General features: G+C 44.0%; 2 protein-coding genes across 3 annotated transcripts in view; one reads left to right on the top strand and one right to left on the bottom strand.

Annotated features, from left to right (window-relative positions):
- The window catches only part of rtkna (rhotekin a), a 161,488-nt gene that overhangs the window by 4,495 nt on the left and 137,311 nt on the right, over positions 1-19,682 (top strand). The window lies entirely within an intron of this gene.
- On the bottom strand, positions 12,759-14,384 carry LOC311043206 (fatty-acid amide hydrolase 2-A-like; the record flags this gene model as incomplete). The annotated part of the gene is made up of 1 exon (XM_084054387.1): positions 12,759-14,384. One exon carries the CDS (start codon positions 14,382-14,384, stop codon positions 12,759-12,761), a length of 1,626 nt encoding a protein of 541 aa, XP_083910513.1.

Genomic DNA, 19,682 nt, shown 5'->3' on the forward strand with positions numbered 1-19,682 from the left:
CCTTGGGAATCCGGTCTACTAACTAAGTATAGGGTTTAAGTGTGTTTTCTTGTTATTTTTGGGGCTTTTCTTTCTTTATTGGACAGTGAAGAGTGACAGGAAACAGGGAGAGAGAGAGAGAGACAGGGAGTGACACGCAGCTAAGGTTGTGGGGCCTCGGTAATCGAACCCTCGACTCGCTGTCAAGCTGCATTAGAGCCCCGCTAGGCCATCGGCACCCCATGGTTTAAGTGTTTTTAACCCATTAGAACTACTGGGAAAGCATCTGTCATTTTAGATTTGAGCTGTATATAACGTCTCTGTTGGGGTGGAAACCTCATATTATGTCCAAAACTGTTACTTTTCAGGATTCAAATAAAGTAGCAGATCTACAATCTCGAAACGAGCTTGTAGATCTGCTTTTGATGCTTTTGTGTGACGCTGTAGTGCAGGGGTGATGCAACTTTGAGGATGGAGAGGGCCACTATATTCGCACACTCACTCCAGAGGGCCACATTGCATATACTATCGGGTCTATGTCACACAAAAGTAGCAAAAATAGCCGATCTACAAGCTCAAAACGCGTCACAGCGCGACGCGTTTTGAGCTTGTAGATATTTTTTAATTGGAATACTGTTTTTTTTTTTTTTTTGCAATTTCTTAAGTGGAATCCTGAAAAGTTCATTTTTGATTTCATTTCAAATGCATTTAGTTATACTTATGTTAACTTTATGAACTTAAATGCGAATACCATGGACATAAAAAAGACAATAACATTTTAATACTAGTCATTAAGCTACTAATATAGATTGAAGTAATTAAAGCGGGTCATGTTTGCATGTTTGGAATTGCAGCTGAAATCAATAATATCTCAGTAATCTGATATTAACCTGCGGGCTGCATTAAGTGAAGGTGGGGGCCACCAGTTTCCCTTGTATGCTGTAGTTAAGGCTGCAACTAACGATTAATTTCATAATCGATGAATCGGTCGATTATCTTAACGATTAATCGATTAATCGGATTATCGCACTTATTAAGCAATTACCTTATCATTTTCATTTTAGGTTGTTTTAGGCATGTTCTATCTAACAATAAAGACAATACAGATGAATAATTAATTTAAAAGTACATGTTATACAATTTTGCTCAGCTGCTGATTTGGCTACTACCCATAAAATATATAAATACATATCAAAATAAATAAAAGCCACCTTATGGTAGCTTTTCTCTTCTTCTGACTGCTTGATTTGATTAAAAAACAACATATTTTAGGCTAAAGGGTAACAGTACAGGTAACAGTACAGTACTATACAAATGCAAATGTTTCATTAAAAAAAAATGGGATAGAGGATAGGTGGGCACTTAACGGTCTTAAGTAATGTAAAGTATACTTGATGTGAACATGCATGGTACATCATTATCAGACTTAATGTTATCCTTCAACTTTTTGTTTATGCCCCAAAACGACTGGATATATAGGTTTTGTATCAATTTGTAGTTTTGTAATATTAGACCTTAATTGTCGAATGTTTAAGCATATTCTAATCATGTATACTTTACTTTACATTTTCTCATTTATTTATTTTTTACATTTTGGATAAAATAGCCAATTTTACATTGAATTAATTAGTATATTAATGATATTCCATTATCGATTAATCGATTATCGATTAATCGATTATCAAAATAGTTGGCAACTAATTTGATAATCGATTAATAATCGATTAATCGATTAGTTGTTGCAGCCTTAGCTGTAGTGTGATCAAGTAGGGCATTCATTTACGAAAAAAGGTTTCTGCATGACAGCAACAATATATATATATATAGCAACAAAGGTTCTTCAGAAAACTGTTAGGATTTAGAAGACATTTTTAGATTCAGCCTCAGGTCTTAATGGGTTAAAACCACACATCCCTGCAAGGTCGCTCGGGTTCTGCTGACTAGTAACTTCTGGTTGTCTCAAGGCCAAGGTTAACAAACCATGGCATCCCTATTCTGGGGGGAACATTCGCAGAAAATAACTGATCTACAAGCTCACAATGTGTTGTGTGGTGGGCTTGCTTAAAAGCTTGCTATATTCGGGCAACGCGATTTGGTGGTGGGGGGGAAAAAACACTGTAGGGCCAACTCAGGTGCATTTTACTAAGTATAGAGCAGTGGTTCTCAAAACGTTTTCATGCCAAGGACCCACAAATTGATATGTATTTGGCCTGGACCCCCCATCTGAAATTGTTTCGTGCCAGGCACCCCCAGAAGCAGAGATTTGAATACAAAATGTTTGCTTTAAAAATATATATTCAAAGACATGCACACATTTTTAAGATTATTCGAAAATAGCCAAAGTTAAGTTGTTAAAATGATTTGTGACGCTATGTTAACTCATTTCGTTGGGGACCCCCATGTACCCCCCCCCCCCCCCCCCCCCAAGGACCACTGGTGGTCCTCGGATTGCTGGTTGAGAACCACTGGTTTGGAGAACCACTTTAATTGGATAAAGCACAGGAGAGATTGTGACTTTGCAGTAACATACCTACTGTACTTCCAAAAATCTTAATGCATAATCTGTAGTCCTTGGCTTTTAACTCAATATGAGAGTTTCTTTTTATTTTTGTTATGGTCTTATCGCTTTTATTTTTATCACCCTTTTTGTCCTTTTCATCTTTTAAACTGGTCTTTTTATGATTTTATGTTGTTGTTTTCACAGTTCTCATTCTTTTCGATTGCACAGCACTTTATTTGGTCAGCTTTCTGTTGTTTTCAAATGTGTTTTTTGGATTGGGTTGGCTAGCCTAGTGGTGATACAAATTCATATTCAGTTCACAGCCTCTTTCTTTTACTGTATATCGTAGATAGGGAATGGAGTGATTTACACACCATAGCACAAAACAAAACAAAGCATAAAAACTTGGGGAACATAATAAATCTTCAAGTCAGCAAACTGCCACTTCAATCTGCTTTTACCAGAGCATTACGAGTTGAATCAGCAGTAAAAGGGAGGTAAAAGCCAAAGCACACACACACCTCTGTCAGTGTTCTACACAGCCTTATATCAGCCAGTGGTGTAAAGTAACTAAGTACATGTACTCAAGTACTGTACTTAAGTACAATTTTGAGGAACTTTGACTTTACTGGAGTATTTCCAATTTTCAGTACTTTTACTTCTACTCCACTACATCTCAGAGGCAAATATTGTACTTTTACTCCACTACAATTATTTAAAAACTTTACTTACTAATTACTTTGTTAGATTTTGATTATTATTACAAAACATACAGTAACCACTTCAGCCCTGTATACATTTCGGCCATTTGAAAATAGCCGATCTACAAGCTCACAATGCGTCGCGATGCGACACATTGTGAGCTTGTAGATCTGCCATGTTTCAAAAATATTGAAAACGTGAAAACTTGTGAAATGGGACATTCTGCATAATGGGTACTTTTACTTTTGGTAAAAAGTAAATTTTGATACCAATACTTTTGTACTTTTACTTAAGTAAAATTTGAATACCTTACTTTTACTTGTAACAGAGTATTTCTGCATTACAGTATTGATACTTTTACTTTAAGTAAAACATTTGAGTACTTTTTCCACCACTGTTTCTACAGCCTTATATCAGCTAAATCCTCCAAACTTAAAGGATTTACTCTTCTACTGTAAGTGCAGGGCAATTGTGCAGAAGTACATGAGCCGTGGTGTAGCAGAAAGGCCTGTTGTGAGCGTGCATGTTGAAGTCACTTGAGTGGATGACGTGCTTCATGATGATTGACTCAACAAACAACGGTGTGAGTAGAGGAAGTAGGAAGCAGGGTGACTCAGTGTAATGTTGATCCTAAAAAGCTCTCCTCTATTACTAAGTGGTGACTTCAGTTCAGTTGAATAATTATTACCCATCTGTAAGCAAGCACAAGCTTGTACGCACGCGCACACACACACACACACACACACACACACACACACACACACACACACACACACACACACACACACACACACACACACACACACACACACACACACACACACACACACACACACACACACACACACAGTTTAACAATGTATTTATGTCCACACACAGTGAAAGCATACAGGGACACAAATATTTTAGGTGCAGTAAAGGTTACATTCACAAACTCATGGACTTGTCCTCATGATACAACACGCATGTCACTCAGCACTCCATGGGGCACAAGTAGCGGCGTCTCCGTCATATATGGTAGCAGAGACAGCACAATACTTGAACCAGCCTTTCTTCCTGGTCTTTGCGCATCCCAAGTCGTCCAAACCCTCCAAACCCTCTGTGGGTATAATGTCCTAGGCTGGATCACCAGAGGAAACAAAGTTCTTAGTCTTGCACTGCTGCTTGGTCTGTAGTTGTTCTCATGGGCCTGGAAGTCCATCCATTGCTATTCCGGCAGCGGACGGACATGCCGCTGGAAGGCCGCCGGGTCTATTGCCTCGGTTCTCTTCCCGGTAGCTGTTCACGGGAGGGAGGGGCCGTCAGGTAGCGCCGGCTGTTGGCAGATTCCAGTAATGCCTTCTTGTATGCAAGCTACATAGTCCACAGAAGTTACAAATGCATCCACTGCACCTACTACATTGACCATGGTAGTTACAACGGAGCAGTTTGACGTCATGCTCGGGACCCCCCCCCCCCACACACACACACACACACACACACACACACACACACACACACACACACACACACACACACGCAAATTGTGAGCTTGTAGATCTGCTATTTTCAGAATATTTATCCGTGGAACCGAGTCAAACTAAATGTCATGCCTCAACTCCTACAATTCCAAGTGCTTGTCAGGGTGGGGGGTTCCCAGTTCAAATATGATTACTTTGGGGGTTCCCCCAGTTCAAATATGATTATTTTTGGGGGGATCACGGCCTGAAAAGGTTGAGAACCACTGCAATGTATCTTTGCTGGGATGCTGTCTTTGTTTTGTAAGTCCATTGCTTTCAGCTTTGAGTCTCAATCCGTTCTAAATCTGGGTTAAGAGACTTCCTCTCCTCTGACAGAGCCATCTTTGTTACCTTTAACTGTGTAATCTGTTCTCCACTGGTTCACATTCCACTTCAACGCTTCCCTGTCTTTGTCGGAAATGCTAATTATCTGGATGTTCTCCCATTATCGTCATCTCATTAATGTGTGTGTGTGTGTGTGTGTGTGTGTGTGTGTGTGTGTGTGTGTGTGTGTGTGTGTGTGTGTGTGTGTGTGTGTGTGTGTGTGTGTGTGTGTGTGTGTGTGTGTGTGTGTGTGTGTGTGCTCATTAGAGCTTTCTTAATGTCACTCTTGAGTGTGTGGCATATCAATGAAGCAAACCACAGAACTTTGAAAGGACCCCTTTCACCTTTTCACACAAGAATATCACGTGTGTGTGCGCGCGTGTGTGCGTGTGCGGCTGTGCGTGTGCGTGCGCGCACACATGTGTGTTTAAGCCAGCTTTCCAGAACTTCCTGTGACTGTGGTTGGTCTGGATTGTGGAACCTCTCCTGTGTCAATGACACATTATCAACTATTACAAACATAATGAGCTAACAGAGTGGAGAGACTGAAACAAAGGAGTGGAGGTCTGTGTTGGAGCGGACCCAAAACAACCACAGTTTGTTTCTTCCTCCTCCGTTAGCTTCAGGTTATTAATCCAGGAAACGCAGCGGTCCAGTCTGTCCCTGCTCGCCTTTGCTTATCAACCTGATGCACGCGGTGCCGGTGTGGTGCTGCTGTTGAACCCACTGTTGCTGTACCCGCTGGCTTCTGTTATAGGCTTGGTTTCGTAGACCTGGCCACTTGTTTGTCTCGCAAAATCTGGCAACACTGTGTGTCACAAAATCTGGCAACACTGTGTGCAAGCCTTTCCCCTGTAGCAGGGGTCCCCAAACCTATCCTTGCCGAGGATCCCCAAATAGCCATAGGAACTGGCTGCTGTCCTCCCATTGTGAAATAGTAAAAAGAAAATGAAAATAGCCAATTTGCAAGTTCACAATGAGACGTTATTATAACATTTTTTACGATACAGATTTTTTTTAAAGATTCTTTCAGACCCCTTGGGGCCTCCCCCACCCTGGCACCATGGTGTACAGTCATTCAAACTGCAGGCACGTAGCCCACCTCCATATTGCATTTCTTTAAGCAGGGGGTCTTCAATGTTTTCAGGCCAAGGACCCCCTAGCTGAGAGAGAGAGATGAAGCAGGGACCCCCACTACATATTGTATGAAGTTGTGTTTTAGATTAAACCTTTTTTGTTTACTTGTCTGCCCTTTTTTCCCTCTACACCTATACCTCTTTTCCAAAAATAGCAGATCTACAAGCTCACAACGCCTCGCGCTGCGAGGCGTTGTGAGCCTGTAGATCTGCTATTTTTGGCTAAAGTTCTCCTCAGAAAAAGGGATGCTAGGGTTCAAGTGGTTAAGGTAAAAGAAAATCATATCACAAAGATTTGGCGGACCCCCTGTAGTAACTCAGAGGACCCCCTAGGGGTCCCGGACCCCCTGTTGAAGACCCCTGCTTTAAAGTGATGAAAAACAACTACACAGCTTTTGAAAAGCTGCATTTTCACACATACCACAGTTCGTAATGCAACCACCCGACCCCTATATATTCACCATATTCAGCACAGGCATTGCAGTATGACTTTGCAGTCAAACACCCCGTAGTGTATTGTTCCTGGTTCTTGGGAGCCTCCTGCGATTAGAAAATTGCCGTAATCAATATTGTGGAAATGAAAGCTTTGAGATGAATTGTGCCGCCATGTGCCTGCAAATGCTATCGTTCACTCTGTTACCTAACAGTGCAACAGTACACACATCTGCTGGATGGAGTCAGACTGTGACAGCAGTATTCCAGCCCCCCTGTGTGTGTGTGTGTGTGTGTGTGTGTGTGTGTGTGTGTGTGTGTGTGTGTGTGTGTGTGTGTGTGTGTGTCTCTCTCTCCCCTCTGGGCTGTCTGTCTGTATAGGCCATCTGTCTCCACATCCTCAAAGGAAGGATTGCTGCTGCATCAGCATGGATTTCGGGCCTTTTACCGCGTGTGTGTGTGTGTGTGTGTGTGTGTGTGTGTGTGTGTGTCTGCATTTCTATAGGGCCGCTATCCAAAGAGCTTTACAATGTGTGTTGCATTCACCTACACACACACACACACACACACACACACACACACACACACACACCAACCTGCTCATGGGGAGCCAGTTAGGGGTTCAGTGTCTTGCTCAAGGACATATTCCTCATGAGGAGCCGGGGATCGAACACAGAGCCGGACAGCCACTCTACCACCTGTGTGTGTGTGTGTGTGTGTGTGTGTGTGTGTGTGTGTGTACTGTATGTGTGTATGTGCTCACACGTGTGTATGTCTCTCAGGACTGCAGACATCTGTTACTGTTGTCTAGATGCCATATGCACAAATGAAACGAGGTTGGAGCGAGCAGCAGACAAACAAACAGACATTACTTTACATTACATTACATTACATGCACATATTTGTCCAGTTCCCTGACTGCTTTGCTTCTCTCTCTGTGGGAAGTACAGAGACATCTGCTTTCCCCATCCGTCTCTTTCATGACTGTCTCTGCTCCTGTCCTGCATGCCGTTCCGTCTGTCTCTCTGGTCCTCACAGTCGCTGCTGTTTGTTCCATTTAAACCAACCTTTTCAGGCCGCGACCCCCCCCCCCCCCCCCCCAAATAATCATATTTGATCTGGGGACCCCCCACCCTGACATGAACTTGGAATTGTAGGAGTTGAGGCATTTAGTCAAACTATATAGTTTGACTGTTCCATAGTGAAAATAGCCGATCTGCAATCTCAGCTATTTTCAAAATGTTTGGCCAATGTTTGACCAGTTTTTATAGTACAGTTTGTTGATTTCTTTTGATTCATTTCTTCCTTTTTTAAAAGGTCTTAAAAGTCCTTAAATTGTCACTTTACTGTCACTCACAGGTTGAGAACCACTGATTTAATCGATAAAAAAAAATCAACAAAGTAATAAAATAATCGATTAATATCAATCAATCAATCAATCAATCGCCCTCTTTTGGGCATGTCATAGGTGAAAGGTTTACAAATACAAATAGTGAAAATAACTGATCTACAAGCTCACAATTTTCACTGTTATTTTTGCACGACAGCATTGTCCGCATAAAATGACACTCAACGTGTTACTGTAATTGATTTGTTGATATATAAAACATGTAAAAATGCACTTTCTCGATTAATCGGAAAAGTAAACTAAGTAAATAATGTGATAGTTGCAGCCCCAGACATGTGCTTTCTCCATCCATCTCTCTCTCATGCTCCACACTGTTGAGTGTCTTCTCTGCATGCCTCTTCTCTGCTGCTGTTTCAGCTGAAAGCAGCCAGAGCTCCATGGAGCTGCTTTAGATTTATTATTACAAAACATACATTAACTCAGTGGTTCCCAAAATATGTAAGATATGTATTTGGCCGTGGACCCCCCCATCTCACAATGTTTTGTGCCAGGGACCCCCAATAGAGAAGATTTTTCCAAAAACAGCAGATCTAGGTACAAGCTCGCAGCGAGGCACAAAGTGACATGCTGTGAGCTTCTAGATAAACGTATAAATGGATAAAGTGGTTAAAATACACATACATGCTGTTAACAAACGTGTTAATAAAGCATTCTATCAATCAATCCAACACATGCACACATGCATGCAGGGAGGCTATACTATAGAGCCTGCCAGGCCGTGGGATCGTTACCTCGGTAACGATGGAATGTTTCGACAGTTCTTCAAACTTCCCAGCGTTGGTGTTGAAGCCTCTGTGATGATGGAGGCAATCCTGACCACCATGGTCCCCACCAGCTATGTAGGGCCAGGAAGTGGTTAGGGGGGTGTGCTGTGTGTGTGTGTGTGTGTGTGTGTGTGTGTGTGTGTGTGTGTGTGTGTGTGTGTGTGTGTGTGTGTGTGTGTGTGTGTGTGTGTGTGTGTGTGTGTGTGTGTATGTGTGTGCGCATGTGAACCCCTGTGTGTGTATGCGATAATGACACACCCATCCACCCACACACACACACACACACACACACACACACACTCCCAGGCAGTAAGTAATATTATAAGGAGTGTATGGCAGGCCCTGGGAGGCTGCCAGTGTTGCCAGATTTTTGTCGAGAGAAAAACAAGCAACCAGGTATATGAAAACAAGCTCCAAAAGAAGCGACTAACACATAAGCTTTAAAAACCTATATACATCGGCTATTTGAAAATAGCCAATCTACAAGCTCACAATACATAGTGATGTGACGCATTGTGAGCTTGTAGATCTGCTATTTTTGTTTCCATCTCGGGAAAACAAATATAATTTGTCCATCTCGGAAAAACACAAATCTGATAAGGGGGGTCCCTGCCACAAAATGTTTTCAGATGGGGGGATACGCGGACAATTACATATTAATTTGGGGCTTTCCTTGACATGAAAATGTTTGAGAACCACTGCTTTAAACAACATTTAGGAAGCAAGCCCCCAAAAAACGCAACCTGCAACTACCAGTATACAGTATACATACTGTATGTATAAGCGACTTTACAGAAAAACAAGGCCCAAGTCGCTTATATTGATAAGCGGACATGGCAACACTGGAGGCTGCCACTCTGGTGGAGTTATAAGGTTTATGTTCTGTGGTTTGGTTAGTTTGGTGTTTTCTCTCCACCCTGTGGATAGATCTACACACCCTCGCAGCCCTGTCACCATAGAACCAAAGGGAACACATTGCGGTATATCTTAGATGCCCTTGGGTGTTCCCTCTCTCCCCCTCCACCCAGAATAAGTTCACCCATTCAAAGAGGAATGCTGCTCTAACGCAAGTGTTTCTCAACTAAATTAAAATATGGAGATAAGACGTTTCTGCCCGACAGCAACGATTTATAGGCCTACAGTATACACTGTATATACTTTTTTTTTACTTTTTACAATTACCCTTTAAATGTATTCCGCCAACATTGGCGGCCCTTTATGCAAGCATTTTATTTACCATATGAAGTATATATTTTCCTTTCTTTCCTCTATATGTGGCATATAGGACTTTCTATGCCAGCTATAAGATAACTGTTGACGTCAACAGTTATCTTGTTTTCTTTTCATCCCCCATTTCAGGGCTGAAGGTATGAAGATAATTTTGTTTACCGGCGGGGGGGCTTTATCCCTCCGTTGGTTCCTCTCCCGCTCGGCGTGGTATATAGCAGGCTACGCTGCTATCTCCCCGGCACATGTTTAGGTGTGTATGGTTTATATTTGACGCACGGGCACACAGCACAGGCTGCGTCCCGCTGTATGGATGTAAGCAGCGGTCCATGTGTTAGTGTGTTCAGCAGCTTCTCCTCCTCAGCTCCTTCTCTCTGAGCTCTCCTTCTCTCTCCCAGCGTGTTTAATGTGGCCTGGCAGCCAAGCTACGGGATGAGGAGAAACCTGTTCACCTCCCTCCTCCTAAGCATGTACTCCCATGCAGTGTGGTGGAAGAAATACTCAGATTTTCTTTTCACAATTTTAAAATTGTTACAAGTAGCACATTTTTACTTGAGTAAAAGTACAAAGGTATTGATGGAAAACTATTGGTGGAAAATAACTAATACTGTATTTAAGTTCAAATTTAAGGTACTTCATTTGAGTATTTAATTTGTTTTATACTTTATACTACATCTCAGAGGCAAAAATTGTACTTTTTTTACTCCACTACAATTAGTTGAACTTCTCAGTTACTAGTTGTTGCTTCAGCTATTCGACAATAGCTGATTTACAAGCTCACAACGCATCGCTTTGTGAGTTTGCAGATCTTTTATTTTTGAACCTTTTGAAAAAACATCATGAAGTGGGGCATTCATAATGACTGCTCTTACTTTGGCACTTTAACTACATTTTTACACCAATACTTTTGTACTTTTACTCACTCAATACAGGCCACATATGTTGTGGTATTGCTATTTTTTACTCGTACTCCGAGTACTTGTCCCCACGACCGTTGCCAGTGGACAGGAAGTACCTCTCGTTCCCTCTCAGAGAGGACCATGGTGTTTTTCAAGGACTGCCAGAACTTCCTCTCCTCTGTGGTCCTTTTTATAAGGCACCCAAAGAGAACAATACTTCTTCCATGGCTCTCTGTCCACAGTTCTGAAAAGGCCCCAAAACGAGGCCCCCGGTCCTGGGACACCAGAATGAGATGCTGGGCAGAGAGCCACACAAAGCAGTGGTGGTGTTGGTTCTCTTAAGTGGGGGTCCTTGAGGGGGTTCCAGGGGGTCCCCAAACACTCCCCCAGCAACATGAGTTAATAATATAGTGTCAAAAGTTTAACCACTTTTGTGGTCAGAAAAGCTTCTACATTGGCTACATTCAGTGGTGGAAAGTAACTAAGTACATGTACTCAAGTACTGTACTTAAGTACAATTTTGAGGTACTTTTACTTTACCAGAGTATTTCCAATTTTCAGTTATTAAACTTCTACTCCACTAAATCTCAGAGGCAAATATTGTACTTTTACTTTTATTTGAAAATAGCCGATCTACAAGCTCACGATGCGTCGCAATGCGACGCATTGTGAGCTTGTAGATCGGCTATTTTCAAAATATTTTTACACATTTTATACATTTGAAAACTTGTCAAATGGCACATTCTGCATAATGAGTACTTTTACTTTTGTACTTTAAGTATATTTTGATACAGATACTTTTCTACTTTTACTCAAGTAAACTTTGAATTCCGGACTTTTACTTGTAACAGAGTATTTTACATCGCAGTATTGATACGTTTACTTAAATAAACAAATGTAATACTTTTTACACCACTGCTATTTTCTCATTTCTTTCTGTCTTCTTTTTTTTTACTGGAAAACGTTGAAATAATCTTGAAAATAATTTTAACAATACCAATCTTCTCTTATGGGGGGGGGGGCCTGGTACAGGAATATTACATTTCACAAGTATGTTCAACAACAGAAACACATAACAAAATACGACTCCAACATAAAGACCCCAGAGTCCCAGAGAGAATACACAAACAGCATGTCAGCTAAACAAACTGCCTCGCTCTGGGGATTCTATCTTTTGTCTTTATGTTGCGTTGTATTTCTGTTATGTGGGTTTCTGTTGTTTACAAGCTCACGAGTTGCATCATCACTTCTGGCAGGTCAAACCATTTATGTGAAAAAGAAAAGCAGAGAGACTACACACACTGTGTGTGTGAGGGGAATTATGGTCACTCTACAAAGAATTTAAATAAATACATATCACTGAGCCAAAACAAACCAGAAAAGGGAAATATAGCTGCAAGCAGCGATACAGGGGCCAAGGAATGCACTAAGCAATAAGAAAAAACTATGTGCAATATGCACAATAAGCCGTAGAAACATAGAAGACTGAACTTGAGAGAAAGAAGACCATGCAATTAACAAATGAGCATTTTAAATAGCTGACCCCAGGGGTCCTTGAGGGAGTTCCAGGGGTCCTTGAGGGAGTTCCAGGGGCTGAGAGTGTACAAATGGAACCAAATGGACCCGTTAGGGTCCATTTGGTTCCATTTGTACTCTCTTAGAGTTAAATTAACATTGATTTTACATAAATTGGGGTCCCAGAGATAGAAATGCCATTAAATGGGGGTCCGTAGCCCTAATGCATGTCAAACTGGGGGTCTTTGAAATTAAAATAGTTGAGAATCACTGCTGTAGAGCCGTAAAAATCATCTCTTATGGGGGTCCCTGGCATATCTTTTCAAATGGGGGTCCTTCACATGAAAAAAGTTTGAGAACCCCTGCCCTAGAATCATGCAGAACCATGCGTGCCAGGCTCTCTCCATCCTCCGAACGCCTGCTCCAGGTACACCGCCACGGCCAGGCCCAGCCTGTCCTGGTTCTTCCCGGCGACCACCTGCACCCCCAGGGGCAGACCCTCCACGCTCAGCCCCAACGGCACCTGGGTCACCGGCAGACCCAGGACGTTGAAGATGCTCGTGTAGGAGAAGTTGAACGGCGTGAACAGCGGCGCGTGGTGCCTGGGCGCCAGGTGCGGGTGCGGCGGGTAGAGCAAGACGCCGTCGTCGCCCAGCAGCTCGTCCAGGCGGCGCTGCAGAGCCTCCTTCTGCTCCAGCAGGCCCGGAGCGGGCGGCCCCGACGGCCGCCGGAGCGTCTCGAACGCGGCCAGGCCGATGACGGCCACGGTGTGAGGCGACAGGCCCACCGTCCACTTGAGCATCTCCCACAGGGGCCGGACCGTCTTGCCCTCGTGGTCCGACAGGCGCCCGTTGACCGACCGGGGACTCTTGCCGTCCTCGCCGCCCGGCGCCGTCACCATGGTGGCCCAGATGTGGAAGGAGGACCTGAGCTGAGGGATGGTCAGGGTCTCGACTCGGACCCTCAGGTCAGACTCCAGACGCTCCACCACCCGGCTCTGAGCCCGCAGGAGCTGAGCGTCCACGGGGGACACCAGGTGGGAGCCGCCGGCGTGAGGCACGGAGAAGAAGCGGAGTTTGCTCACGTCCACGGGCGACCTCAGACGCAGACGCCCGGCGGTCGCGTCGGGCCCGGCCATAACCTCCAGCATGGGCAGGAGGTCCCGGGCGTAGCGGCACATGGGGCCCGTGCACAGGAAGGCGTCCTCGGCCCCGCTCGACGGCGCCGGCAGCTGGCCGTCGTTGGACACCGTCATGGAGGTGGGCTTGTGTCCGAAGACGCCGTTGAAGAAGGCCGGCATGCGGATGCTGCCCCCGCCGTCCGACGCCACGCCCATCACCGAGCCCGCCCCGCCCAGGATGCTGCCCTCGCCTCCGGAGCTGCCCCCGGGGATCCTGTCCAGACGGTAGGGGTTGTTGGTGATGCCGTACAGGTGGTTGTGGCACTCCACCCACATGCACAGCTCGCTGCAGTTGGTGACGCCCAGGGCGATGGCGCCGGCCCCCTTCACCAGGGCCACGGCGCGGGCGTCGGAGCCTGACACCACGCGCCTCCTCGACACCAGCCCCGCCGAGTTGGGCATGCCCCGCAGACAGAACGCCTCCTTGACGGTGAACGGGACGCCCAGGAACGGCAGCCCGTCCTCCAGTGCCTCCTCGTTGCCTCCGCCCATCTCTTCGATCAGCCGGTCGGCCCGCGCCGCTTCCTTCAGCGCCTGGCCGAAGCGGTCCTTGACCATGGCGTTGATGAGCGGGTTGATCTCTCGGATGCGGTCGACGTACGCCTGCACTACCTCCACGCTGCTCACCTCTCTGCGACGGATCATCCGGGCCAGGCAGACGGCCGGGGTCTTCAGCAGGGGGTTGGTGATGGGGGGCAAGGTGGCCGGCGAGGCCGCCGCCCGATGTGGCGAGGAGAGGAGGAAGAACGCGGCCAAGAGGACGGCAGCGAACTGACGGAGAAACCACGCCTGGAGCCTCTCCAACCTGCTCGATGCCATTGTCGTTGTAGCTGTAGTTAGTTAGTTAGTTAGTTGTGCTGTGATGCTGTCGGTGCAAATAGTGGAACGCGCCGCTCTAGCATTTGGCTGTTTGCACCTTTACGAGTGGCGACAAATAAAGCCAAAGTTGTTGGCTTTAGACGGCTGTAGTTATTTCAGTCCATTATCAGAGTATTTATGTGGAGGCCATGCAGTCTATGACGTCAGTCATCTATGATGTCAGAACCATACCGGGGCGGCAGTGGCTCAGGGGCCGGTAGAGCGACGAGTGGGAACCGTGAGGTTCCCAGTTCAATCCCGGGCTCCCCCAGAGTTAGTGTCGAAGTGTCCTTGAACAAGACACTGAACCCCTAATTGCTCCAGATGAGCAGGTTGGTGCCTTGCATGGTTTCCTCCGCCATCGGTGTATGAATGTGTGTGTGAATGGGTGAATGTAATGCACAATCTATGTGAAGAGCTTTGGATAAAAGAGCTATATAAATGCACCATTTACCATCATGACATCTCCATATTTGGGCATATTTAGAGAGACGGCAGAGAGCGCCACTCCATTTGTTCCGGTGCTGCTCCTACTGCATGTGTGAGCAGTGGTTCTTCTCAAACCTTTTCATGTCAGGAACCCCCATATTAACATTATTCATTTGGCCGCGGACCCCCATCTGAAAATATATTTGTGCCAGGGGGACCCCCCATACAAGATTTGTGTTGTTAAAATGTTTCAAACATATTCCAAAATGTTCATATTCTGCGTTGTGAGCTTTTCAAATCGCCAATCGAACACATTTTGCTGGGGACACCCTGGAACCTCCTCAAGGACCACTGGGGGTCCCCGGACCCCACTTGAAGAACCACAGTGTGTGAGCATGCCCCGCCTGGGTGTCATGGTCAGATTGATTGATTGATACACAATAAAATCCTCAAAACCTCAACACTGTTCTTGAGATATGCAGGGGACAGATGGACGGACAGACACGCATGCAGAGATTTCACGCATGTATAGATACATTATTTTCAAGATTGTTGTTGACAATGTGTGACAATCTGTGACAATGACATGTCCATTTCATTTAACCCATTAAGACCTGAGGTTCCGATTCTACAAAAGCTCTTCTAAATCCTAACAGTTTTCTGAAAAACGTATGTTTCCATATCAGTGGTGCTCAAACATTTTCATGTCAAGGACCCCAAAAACGTATTCCAGGGACCCCCCAGAAGCAAAGATTTCAGTTAAAAATGTTCGCTTTAAAAACATATATATATTCAAAGATTTGCACACATTTTCACGATTTTCAAAAAATAGCAGATTTACAAGCTCGTAGCGCGGCACTCGGTGCCGCGCTATGAGCTTGTAGTTCTGCTATTTTTGAATGGCCAAAGTGTAAAATGATGCTTTTTTTTTAGCTCAAATGAAAAAGTGACTGATGCGTTCCAGGTCTTGATGGGTTAATTTAGTTTCACACATGATAGTGTCTCACAGTACAATACAATTCCTATCAGAGGAGAATAATTCATTTTGTGCCAGGGATTGATTGAAATAGGGATTGATTGATTGAATACTTTATTAGTCATAAATGAAAACGGCACAAAAATGTCCTGGGGGATTTTTTTTCCCATTGTGGTCCTACTATTCAATACATCAACATAGCATAAAAAGAATCAACGTACAAAGGAGAAAAAAGGAGAAAACGGCGGCAGTGAATGACACCTCCTTTCGATGGGAATTTACATTTTTCCTCCTCTTGTGGTCTCCAGATAGATGTTTTTTTCAGGCCAATTGCCAGGTTGAAATGGCCTAATGGTGGGTTATTACCATATTCTCCTAGCATGTGCCCATGCACCCATGGCACCCACCCGCAGGGCGTTGTGGCATGCTGAACACTCAGTGGTGTAAAGTAACTAAGTACATTTACTCAAGTACCGTACTTTTTTAGGTACTTTTACTTTACTGGAGTACAGTATTTCCAATTGCCTATACTTTTCTACTCCACTACATCTCAGAGGCAAATATTATACTTTTACTCCACTACAATTATTTTATTTTATTATTGTTGCCAGACCCAGAGGGTCGGCCTACATGAGGCTTTGTCTGTCCCTCTTTCGTCCCTCTTTTGTCCTCCATATATGGGCATAAAAGGGACACAGACAGACACATACAGAGATCTCTTTTGTCCCTCTTTCGTCCCTCTTTTCCTTCAACCACTAGGGGTCTGGCAGTACCAGGTCTCCTGGCAGTGGTGTGTTCTACCGTCAGATGCTGTGTACGGTGTATACCTTGAGATTTGTTTTCGTCGCTACCGTATACCTTCAAAAACTGTTTCATCCATTGAAAACGCGAGAGCGTATACCCACGACCACGCGCATCGTATCGTAGCGTATACCTTCCGAAAAAAACTAGAACACAACACTGTCTCCTGGTCCTAGTTGTCTCCGCCAGGAGACTATGTTTTCACTTTCCGTCCCCCCCCCTCGGCCAAGCTAACATTGTTCAAGCCTCACGTGACACGTGACAATACGTTGAAAGAGTGTGCTCTGATTGGCTAGTGAGACGCATGACGTATAGCGGCCTATAAATAGATGTGTCACTTTTAAAGAGCCTTGGTCTCTTTCAAAGTGAGGTAAGACAGGAATAGTACTGGCGGAGACCTGTGCTCCGAGGAGCGCATTTTCTAGTTTTAGTTACTAGTTACTTTGCAGATATAAATTATTACATCATAAAACATACATTAACCACTTTGCCACTTTTATACCTAGGCTATTTGAAAATAGCCTATCTACAAGCTCACAACGCGTCGCATCGCGACGTGAGCTTGTAGAGCTGCTATAATTAATAGAGCTTTGTAGAAATTTGTAGAGCTGCTAATAATTGATGGTGGTTATTACCAGACTCTTAGCATGTGCCCATGCACCCATAGCACCCACCCTCAGGGCGTTGTGGCATGCTGAACACTGCAGGAGAACAGAGAGGAGAGAGGTGCCACAGGGATATGTGTTTGACCCTTTCCCATGCAGGCCTTTTTCCTCAGACAAAAGACTCTGCCCCCAGGCTGTAGTACTGTCAGGCCTGTGGGAGACGACCATCTAGTAAATGTTTAACTATTGTTTCATTTTATTAAACGAGCTTAGGATGTACATCTTTGTACGCCGTTGTTAAACGAAAGCACCGCTATTATTCGAGGGAGTTTTATTTGACTTGGCAGCTCCATAGTCCCCGCCAGCGTTTTATATTGATGTTTTTTTAGATATGAATCGGAAAAAAATACAGTTTGCCCGATGTTATAATAACTCAGCCTCCGGGCGTTTCCTACAAAATGAGAAATTATTATTTTCTTCACACTTTGAAGTGAAAAAATGCAGCCGGCATCCTGCTATTGTTCAGAATATAATGACTGTTGGTGACAGCAGAATCAAAAACAGCGGTTCAAGGGATTATTCTAAATTATTCTCTCTGTTGCTATCATGCTCTCTCGCTCTCTCTCTCTCTCTCTCTCTCTCTCTCTCTCTCTCTCTCTCTCTCTCTGGCTCAGTGGTTCTCAACCTTTTCAGGTCGTGACCCCACCAAGAAAAAAAACATTATTTGAACCGGGTACCCCCCACCCTGACAAGCACTTGGAATTGTAGGAGTTGAGGCATTACATTTAGTTTGACTCGGTTCCACAGATAAATATTGTGAAAATAGCCGATCTACAAGCTGCATGTAGATCAGCTATTTTCAAACATTTTACGTTCTCGGGTAATATTTCACAATTTGCCCAATGTTTGACCATTTCTTATACTATAGTTTTTTTGATTACTTTTGACATAGTAATATATATTTTTTTTTTGCAGTATTAAAAAGGTCTTAAAAGTTCTTAAAGGGTAAGACCACTTTGGTAGAGGTTTGGGTTGTGTAGTTACCTTGACATGATGTAACTCCAAAGGTGGGCAAGAAATCAAAAATAATTGCTCTATCGATTAGAAATTGATAATTCAAAATATGCTCCTCATTGACTTACATTGTAAGGTAAAACAGCTCTCAAAGTCACTCTTTTAGCACATAAATGAACCCAAACATAACTGATTCAGACAATATAGAGCATCACCAAACCCAGTACTGTTTGTTTTTTTAATTAAAATTTCAACTTCCTGTTGATTTTGCTATTTGAAGATCTGGATCCGGATGCGCCGATCCAGTCCGGGTTTTCTACTTGTTAAAAATGGCAAAATCAACAGGAAGTTGACATTTTTATTTAAAAAAAAAACAGTACTGGGTTTGGTGATGTTCTATATTGTCTGAATCAACTTTGTTTGCGTTCGTTTCTGTGCTAAAAGAATGACTTTGAGAGCAGTTTTACCGTACAATGTAAGTCAATGAGGAGCATATTTTGAATTATCAATTTCTAATCAATGGAGCAATTTTTTTTTATTTCTTTCCCACCTTTGGAGTTACATCATGGCAAGGTAACCACACAACCCAAACCTCTACCAAAGTGGTCTTACCCTTTAAATTGTCTCTTTAGAAATGTGCACATTGAATGTTGCACATTAAAGGGATAGTTCACCTCCAAAATAGACTGCCCTAGCGTGTGTCATATCTGGCATAGAGGGCGGGTTCAAAATCTCCGGAGAAAAAATCCGTCGGATCCCATTGGTTCATCAATCTGTCCGGAATGTGACAAAAACTATCCCTTTAACCCACTGAGACCTGGAATCTGTGTCACTTTAGATTTCTTTGGCTATTCAAAAATAGCAGATATACAAGCTCATAGCGCGGCACCGAGTGCCGCGTTATGAGCTTGTAGATCTGATATTTTTGAAAAATTGTGAAAAATTTAAAAAAAAAAAAAAATGTTTAATCGGCCTCAGGTCTTAAAGTTTTAAGCAAATCATCTGGGGACCCCCTCCACCCCCCCCCCCCCAAAAAAAAAAACATTTGGGGACCCCCCTGGGGGTCCTGACCCACAGGTTGAGAACCAGTGACTGACTGCCTGACCCACTCACTCTCTCACTCACTCACTCACACACCTCTCCCCTCTCATCCTCTTCTCTTTCTAGAAGGCATTATTGCAGTTAGTTTATCCGTTATTCCAAGCAGATGACAGCCTCGTTTGTGTGTGTGACGGTTCCATACGTCAACTATAATTAAGCTGTAGCGTTCCTCTACCCGGGCTGTCATACTCTCTTATCTCACCCCCGCCCGGCCGCCGCCGCTCTCTGATTGGTGGAGCTCCAGGGCGGTTCTTCTTCTTCTCCTTCTGTCTCACACACAATGCTTGAAACACACACACAATGCTTGATGTGTTGAATTGTTTGTTGTTGTTT

The sequence above is a fragment of the Gymnoscopelus microlampas genome (genome assembly GCF_963454915.1).
Source record: "Gymnoscopelus microlampas genome assembly, chromosome: 4".
Lineage (NCBI taxonomy): Eukaryota > Metazoa > Chordata > Actinopteri > Myctophiformes > Myctophidae > Gymnoscopelus > Gymnoscopelus microlampas.